This window comes from Daucus carota, chromosome 2, assembly GCF_001625215.2.
Source record: "Daucus carota subsp. sativus chromosome 2, DH1 v3.0, whole genome shotgun sequence".
In the NCBI taxonomy this organism is placed as follows: domain Eukaryota; kingdom Viridiplantae; phylum Streptophyta; class Magnoliopsida; order Apiales; family Apiaceae; genus Daucus; species Daucus carota.
The window spans coordinates 25,034,891-25,044,241 of NC_030382.2; the positions used below are offsets into that span (position 1 = coordinate 25,034,891).

General features: G+C 33.8%; 1 protein-coding gene across 1 annotated transcript; it reads left to right on the forward strand.

Annotated features, from left to right (window-relative positions):
- Positions 1-8,285: 8,285 nt before the first annotated feature.
- On the forward strand, positions 8,286-9,328 carry LOC108207221 (TMV resistance protein N-like). The gene is given in 3 exon segments (XM_064086785.1): positions 8,286-8,791; positions 9,101-9,270; positions 9,273-9,328. Coding segments are annotated over 3 exon segments (732 nt in total).
- The last annotated feature ends 23 nt before the right edge of the window (positions 9,329-9,351 follow it).

Genomic DNA, 9,351 nt, shown 5'->3' on the forward strand with positions numbered 1-9,351 from the left:
GAGAAATGTCATTTTTTGGTTCAAGAAGACATTGTTCTTGGTCACAAAGTGTCAAGCAAAGGTTTAGAGGTTGATAAAGCAAAGTTGGAAACTATTGGGAAGCTTCCTCCACCAAGTTTTGTTAAAGGTGTAAGAAGTTTTCTTGGCCATGCGGGTTTTTATAGGCGATTCATCAAAGACTTCTCAAAAATTTCAAAGCCATTGTGTAATCTTTTGGAGAAAGACACGAAGTTTCTCTTTGACGATGCTTGTGTTGCAGCTTATGAAGAATTGAAAAAGAAATTAGTTTCTACACCAATTATCATAGCTCCGGATTGGAGTCTTCCTTTCGAGTTGATGTGTGATGCAAGTGATTTTGCACTTGGAGCAGTTTTGGGGCAACAGAGCAATAAAATCTTTCATTCTATATATTATGGTAGTAAGACTCTTTCTGGTGCTCAACTTAACTACACAACAACAGCGAAAGAATTACTTGCGGTGGTGTATGCTTTTGAGAAATTCAGATCATATCTTGTGGGTACCAAGGTGATTGTATATACAGACCATTCTGCCATCAAGTATCTAATTGAGAAGAAGGATGGAAAGCCTCGGTTGATTCGGTGCGTTCTACTCTTACAAGAATTTGATTTAGAGATCAAAGATCGAAAAGGTTCTGAAAATCAAGTTGTTGATCACTTGTCTAGGTTGGAAAATAACGAGGATTCTGACAATTCTCAAATTATCAATAATTCCTTTCCTGATGAAAAACTTATGGCTATCACCAGTAAGGGTCTACCTTGGTTTGCTGATTATGTTAACTATTTGGTGAGCAATGTTATTCCAGCTGAGCTTAATTATCAACAAAAGAAAAAAAAATTGCACCAGGTTAAATCTTTCAGATGGGATGAGCCTTATCTTTTCAAGCTCGGGCCAGATAATGTTTTAAGAAGATGTATTCCTGATGATGAGATAGAAAGCATCTTGAATCAATGCCACAATTCTCCATATGGTGGTCATTTCCAAGGTGATAGAACTGCAACAAAGGTCTTACAATCAGGTTTTTACTGGCCTTATCTTTTTAAAGATGCTCATGAATTTGTGAAAATATGTGATAGATGCCAACGTACAGGGAATATTTCTAAGAGGAATGAAATGACTTTAAATTATATTTTAGAGGTAGAATTATTTGATGTTTGGGCTATTGACTTTATTGGACCATTTGTGATGTCATTCCGGAACCAATATATCCTATTTGCAGTTGATTATGTCTCCAAATGGGTTGAGGCCATAGAAACTCCAACCAATGATGCATCTGTGGTACTTGAATTTCTCAAGAAGAATATATTCAATCGATTTGGAACTCCAAGAGCTATCATCAGTGATGAGGGAACACACTTCTGTAATAAGCAGTTTGCAGCTTTGTTGTTAAAGTATGGTGTTCGCCATAAAGTAGCATGTGCTTACCATCCTCAAACCAATGGGCAAGCTGAAGTGTCTAATAGGGAAATCAAACAAATTTTGGAGAAGACGGTGAATGCAACAAGAAAAGATTGGTCAAAGTAGTTGGATGACAGTCTTTGGGCTTATAGAACCGCTTACAAAACGCCACTTGGGCTATCTCCTTATCAGTTGGTTTATGGAAAATCTTGTCACTTGCCAGTGGAATTGGAACACAAAGCTTTTTGGGCAATTAAGAAGCTTAATTTCGATTTCATTGCAGCTGGAGAGAGGCATCTCCTAGAATTAAATGAGCTTGAGGAATTCCGACCGAAAGCTTTAGAAAGCTCTAGAATTTACAAAGGAAAGATGAAAAAGTGGCATGACCAGAAAATTGTTCCCAAGTTAATTGAAGCAGGTCAAATGGTGCTATTATTTAATTCAAGACTCAAAATCTTTCCGGGCAAGCTCAAATCACGTTGGTCAGGGCCTTTTAGAGTAATTCATGTTGAACCATATGGTGCTGTTGAAGTTGAAGATATAAGCACCGGAAGAACTTTCAAGGTCAATGGGCAAAGATTGAAACCATATGTGGGTGGCAACATTATCCGTGATGTTTCATCCATCACTCTTCTCGAGGTTTAATGGAGGTGATTAGTCAAAGCCATGACTATAAATATGGCGCTTCTTGAGAGGCAACCCAAGCTTGTTATGTGGTTGGTTAGTTTTTTCCCTTCTTTGATTTTAATTTTATCATATATACATATATATTATTTTTCTCCCTCAAGGTACCTTTGATAAGTTGGTGTTGAGTATTTCAGGTAAAACTTGAAAATCTAACTGTTTGTAGTAAAAAGATGTTAAGATTCAATGTGTTGTGTTCCATATGTGTCTTTGTGATCAAAGGGTTGTTGTCAAGTATAGATGCTGGCTAAGTGTTGGAAGGGTTTTTTTGTTGTGATGCTAAATTTTGTTTGCTGGACCTTCATTTTCTGTGATGTTCATGCGCTGGGCTCTGGTTTAAGGAAAAAAAAGAAAAGAAAGCAGTGCCAAAAAGCTGTCCATGCAGTTATACACATGGCCGTGGAAGATGACCTGCGTCTTGTACAGAGGAAAAGCTCATCATGCGCTATATGTGATCACCGTGCTAACCTGTCCGTTCAAATTGTGCAAAATATTGTTGGGCGTGCAGTGCTTATATTGCCGGTGCAGGTTGTACTGTGTCTAGTAGCAGAAAGATAGCGTAAGTTGCAGGCACTGTGTTGCCCATTCAAATTCATCTGCTTTGAACAACAAGCAAGTCCTAGTATCTGGTAGTATATGATGATGTTATTAGTTTTTATTTTATTTTATTTTTTTATGTTTGTATATGGCTTACTTATATTTTGTTAATAATATTACTATTATATATTATTGTATAGATTTGTTTTTTTAAGTAGATTATTGTTAGTATTATATATTACTCTTTTTCTTTTTCTTTATATATTACTCTTTTTCTTTTTCTTTTTCTTATTATTATTATTATTATTATTATTATTATTATATTTTATATATATATATATTATTTTTATTGTTTGTATAAGTGTTATTATTATAATAATAATATTATATATATGTGTATATTGGGTAATGTTCAAGAGAGAACCATTAGAGAAAGAACCATAGAACCCTTACCTTATAAGGCAGGGTTCTGCAGCAGAATTTAAGTATTAGTTAGGGTTCTAGAGCAGAACTTCACATGCAAAAAATGTCAATATCTATGTTTTATGGTTTAAAATTATTTTTGAACACACACAACGATGAAAAAATATGAAAAAAACATGTATTTAGATTTAGATCCTAGAAATCTATTTAAAATTTAGAGTTCTGCAGCAAAACCTTAGTGGTTCTATGGTTCTATTTTAAGGACTCGTTCTCTCTTGAGCGCGACCCATATTTTTATATATGTATTTTATTTGTTTTCTTCTTTTGTAATTTTAATATTTTAATTTTTTTAATGATGTGTATATACCTTTATATATATATATATTTTTTTTCTTTTGTAAAATTCAATAGATTATTTTTATTTTGATTTGTATATTTTAGATGTATATATTTAATTAGTTTTAAAAAAATGAAAAACAATGTATATTTAAAATATTTTAACATTATTTTTTTTCTTTCTTTTAATAACTTATATATTATTATTATTATTATTATTATTATTATTATTATTTTAACATCTAGTATTCACAAGTACGTGTACAATTTGAGTAATATATTGTGGACTTGTACGTGACTACGTGGGACTAGAAGTTATTTGTATATTATAAGTATAATTCTATTTCTATTCTCTTATTCTATTATAATTAGGTTTTATATTAGAATAAATATTATATCTTCTTATGTTCTTCCACCAGCATAATACCACTACTAGTAGGGTTTTAGCACGCAGGGATAGGCCTGTCAATGGAGCGAAAATCCAATCCGACCCGATCCGAACCGGGGTCATTTTAGCAGATATGGATTTAACAAAAAAAAATCTGATCCGAAATGTGATCCGATAAGAAAAATCCGATAATAAATGGGTTGGATATGGATTTAGTGTGATCCGATCCGTTTATAACCCGATCCGGTTAATAAATAAATAAATATTATATATAATATAGAGTTAATTGCAATTGGCACCTCTTTGGTTTCGGCTTATTGCACATTGGACCTAATAGTTTTGGAAAATACACTTTGCAGCCCCAGACTTGTAACACGTAGAGACTTTGCACCATTTCCGTTAAATTATGCCGTTACCGTTAACTTTTGCAGGGGCATTTTGGGAAATTTAATTATATTTAATTAAAATCAGACCTTTATTTAAATTTTTTGACCATCTAAACGATATTTTTCGGAAAAACTTAAAGAACGAAAGTTGTAGAGAATAAAAAGATCTTCTTAGAACTATAAGGTTCAAAATTTAAATAATTATTTAAAAACGATTGTTCATTTTTACAAGATTGCTAATTTTTGAATTTTTTAAAAATGATTATAAAAAGAATTACGAAAATTTTGAACCTTATAGTTCAAAATTTTGAATCCTAAAAATCCACTTATACTCACTTCTGTTGTTGGAATGTTGAATCGGGTGGTGCCTCTGATAAAGTTTTCTTGCTAGTCTTTGATTTCAGACAACAGACATCCAAACATATTTACAACGTAAATTTATTGATTTTGAATTGTTACAAATATGTTATTACTCTATCTCGATATCATTTTATAGCAGTAATATATCACTGCAATCTTAGGATTTAAAGCACTTCACATTATGCTATAAAGCACCAAAATTCTTTTGCTAATTTAGAGCTTGTAAATCGGAAGACCTTGCAAATTTTAGGTAAAAGCTGGTTTGAATACGCCACTAACACTATTTTTGAATGATAAATTAGTATGGTGAGCAATTTAGTATCTATGTTAGCAGTTAAGTTACAATGACACATTTGAAGATGTATTTGTTTAAGCAGTTTTGAAGAAGATTCTGAACTGGGGGTGACTCGGATTTGAAGGCAACATGAACAATGCATCAAAGGAGTCGACTAAATGATAAATTAACCTGTTATACTAATATAAAGATTTTTTTCTAGTATCTGCACAAATGCGATTACAAAATTTCAAGGATGTGGAAATTACAAAATATCCGACAATTTCATGGAGTTGTCCAAAGTTATTATAAAACATGCTGGAGGGCTTCCATTAAATGGAATGTATCATTAGAGTTGGATTTTTTTTACATAATTTCTATATATTTTCTTTATAATATGTATTAATAATTTTTAGTTAAGGATCGTACATGATTGGACAGTGAAGAGGCTCTTGTTACCGTCAAATTCTATTTTCCCGTGTTTTATTTGTGGGCAACTTTTTTAATATGTAACAAATTTTTAATGGATTTGGACATCCATTTCAAATTCATGTTTAAGAGTTTCCAGATTGAATTATTCAATCAAGTGAATGTTTGTCGAACATGTCATTTTATTTGCAGCCAAATGCATTTAAAATTTCCTGGCAGTGATCTTATGCATTGATGCTTCTCATTTGGGAGGTAGTGGTTGCAGATATATTGATACGACAGGGAATGATGCATCAGTTGTCAAAGTACCCAGTTCTATCTTGTCAATCAAAGAAGGTGACTATAACTTTAAAGTGAGACCAAGTGGAACAAAGATTTGTGGGATTTATCTGCTGTACCAAATAGAGAATACACTGGTTGGCAAGTATGGCAGCACCAGTTTCAATGTTCAAGAAGAAAGAAGCTGCCCCTCGCTTGCTGTTATGTAGAAGAAGAAAGAAGGAACCCCTCGAACAATGACATAGAAAGTGACAAGAACTGGTTATCACTTGACAGGAGTGGCACCACTATCAATGTAGGCGAAAAAAGAAGCAACCCCTTGGTCAGTGATTTGGAAAGTAACAAGAACCGGTTATCTTCTTGGAGCAACACTGTCAATGTAGAAGAAGAAAGAAGGAAACCCTCGGACAATGACATGGAAAGTAACGAGGACTGTTTTTTACTTGCATTGAGAGGAAACAAGAAGGTACCCCTCGGAGAATGACATGGAAAGTAATAAGAATTGGTTATCTCTTGGTATGAGTGGCTCCACTGTGAGTTTAGGAAAAAAAAGAAACAACCCTTTGTGAGAGATTTAGAAAGTAACAATGACCGGTTATCTATTGACGGCAGTAGCAGTAGCCACACTAGTCAGTGGTAAATGTAGGAAAAGAAAGTTGACAATAGAATCGGAGATTCGGAGTAACATAAAATGAAGGAAAGATTCATGGTATTTATCTGCAAAACAAGTAGGAAAACACCTTGAGGTTTTGAGACAATTGGTTACTTAACATGGTTAGCAGAGCTTTCGACTTCCAGCGAACATGAAGGCAAAATCATGCCCAATGCAGAAGATAAAAAACGCTACCAATCAATACGTGTGATACATTTGGAAACTGTCAAACTGACTGATTGCTCTCTCAGGAAATCGCTGAACCCTCAGCCGACATTAGTCTATCTTTTTGCCACCTATACCAACAGGTATCCAGATATTAAAAATATACATATGTTTTATTATTCAATTTTGGCTTTGAAACACATTGAAAATGAACTAGGAGATAACTCTATATCACCAACTCATCCATATATCGCAAAAATGTTTCTTAGACATAACACCCTTGTGTCCTAATGATAGATCGTTCGGTTTTGAGACCTGAAATAAAGTTTGAGTGAGTTATAATGTTATATCCTGGGATGAACTAGAAGTGCAGGGGTTACACACAGCCACCGGACTCGGCAGAAAGTTGGGCTCTGCTTTGGCATCTTTTTTCATGATTTGTTTTTCTTTCTAATCGTCCAAAAAAGGATAAAACACTTGAATTCCTTTGTCCTTCTGCTTATTATGTAGATGTTGGGTGCTCGATTCTGAACTTAAATTTATTTAGGAAAAGACCAACTTGAGACCGGGAAAAATACAAGTTATTAGCTAATTGTTCCACATCATGCCACATTATGTTAAATCTTAAGTTATTAGCTAATTTAATGTAGATGCTACATTATGGTGTGCATGAACTTAAGATTCCTTATAAGGTTCAGATATTTGAGGCAGGTAAGATAACAGTTAGGTGAGTCTAATTGTTCTGATCTACTTCATGATGTCAGTGTTATCACATTTATATTGTACTGTATTACTAATTTTTCACTTAGAATCAAAGTGGATGTATAAATTTATGTGGTTAAATTTTAGCTAAGATCAAACTACCCTTAAACACATCTTTTAGTTATCTGATTTTTAATTATCCTTTAATTTAGCTTATATATTCATCCATGAGCTAAATTTTCCTAAACGAGCTTTGAACATATTATTGGTCCATGGGCAACGAATAATAGGATTAAGCACTACAATTTTTAGTCCTTTGTCAATTTCTTTTAATATTAGTTTGCTACTTGGAGCAACACTGTCACTGTTAGTGTAGAAGAAGAAAGAAGGAACGGAAGATAAGCAATTCTTTGGATAATTTGTTTCCTCTTTCTTCTAATATAGAAGTTATATAAAGTGGTTGATCCAAGATATTAAAGAACCAGAGACTTGCATTATCTAGTGACTTGATTCGAACTCATTTTGTGAAACATCTCATAAAGACACCTGCTTTAGATTTTAGACTCTGGTTTGCTTTACCTTATTGTTTAGAGTCTCCTGAATCTATATTGTGCCAAAATCTGTATGCATTGCCTGGATGCTTGATTTATGTTTTAATGTTTCCCTCTCTTTATGACATCACAAGAATCAGTGAAACTTGGAACAATATCAGAAAAAACTTAAGCTTCTTATCTTACTGGTTCTGGATTATGGCTTAATTACAGATTGCAGGACACATCACTTGCAAAACTTGCAGCTCTGGTGCACTTTAGTTTTGCTCTGTCATCATTCGCTCTGATTTTGTTTCAGCTGTAGTCCAGGCACCATTTTAACCAACTACTTGAATGTGTTAATGCACTATGTCAGTGTGCTGTGGCTAAACGATGTAATTTTCCTATAAGTAAGATTCACTGAAGTGATTTTCATTATTACTTGGCTGGAGTATAGTTGTTTATATTTTTGTATCGCAACTTCTTGCTATTTTTTTGTCAACTCTCTCTCATTTCTGCTGTATATTTTATAATCACTTGTAAGGTACTTGTCTGGAGACATAACAACATGAATCTTCTTTAAAAAATATAGCTTGACTGATATTTAGCTTAATTACCATTGTAATTATTGCTTTACCATCTGTATATTACATGGTTTTTTGACAGGGTTGACTATATTGATCTTACAATTAGGCAGTAGTTGCAAATCTTCAAATCTGAATTGATGGCTTCCACAAGTTATGATCAAACCTCAACAGCTTCTGCTTCAACTTCACCTCCTACTACTCGATGGGATGTTTTCTTAAGTTTCAGAGGCTTAGATACACGAAATACATTTACAGATCATCTTCACAAAGCCTTGATCCGCACTGGCATTCGAACGTATAAGGATGACCCTGAGCTGCACAGAGGAGAAGTAATCTCACGTTCGTTGCCTCAGGCTATTCAGGACTCCAAGATTTACATTGTTGTCCTCTCGAAAAACTATGCCACTTCATCTTGGTGCCTTGAGGAGCTAGAAGAAATCCTTGATTGTCACATAAAAACGAAGAGATTAATTATTCCTGTGTTTTACTACATCGATCCATCTGTTGTTCGCCACCAAACTCAGAGATTTGAAACAGCTTTTATAAATCATCAGACTCGATATGATGCAGAGAAAGTGAACAGATGGCGCCATACATTAAATGAGATCGCAGACTTCAAAGGATACCATGTATCTAAAGACAGGTGAAAAAACATTTTTATTGACTTTGTTTCTAGGTTTCTTCGTGATTTGAAAGTCAAAACAAGTAGCTAAGAGCCCTATTTGTCCATGCTTTAAGTTAGGCTTGGTTTTTTTCTCCTTCCTACAGATATAAACCCCAGTTACCATTCAGTTATGGGAAAATTAATATCATAATTCAAATGTACATCGCGTTGATAATTAATCTGTTTTTGACTTGTAAATATTCATGATTTGTTAAATTTCTAAATCTATACTAAAAGAAATCTTCCTTAAGTTTATTAAGCTCTATGATCTATATATTCGGATTGCAGGTCTCAAGCTGATATTATTGATGAAGTTGTTAATGGAATTGTACTCAAAATAAATCCAAGGACTTTGTATGTTGCCAAATATCCCATTGGGATGGATTCTCGTGTTGAAGGCATAACTGCATTGTTCAATAGTGGCACGTCAGAAGGTGTCAAGAGGATTGGTATACATGGTATGGGGGGGTTGGCAAAACAACCATCGCCAAAGCTGTGTATAACCAAAACTATTAGCGATTTCAGGGAAGTTGCTTCCT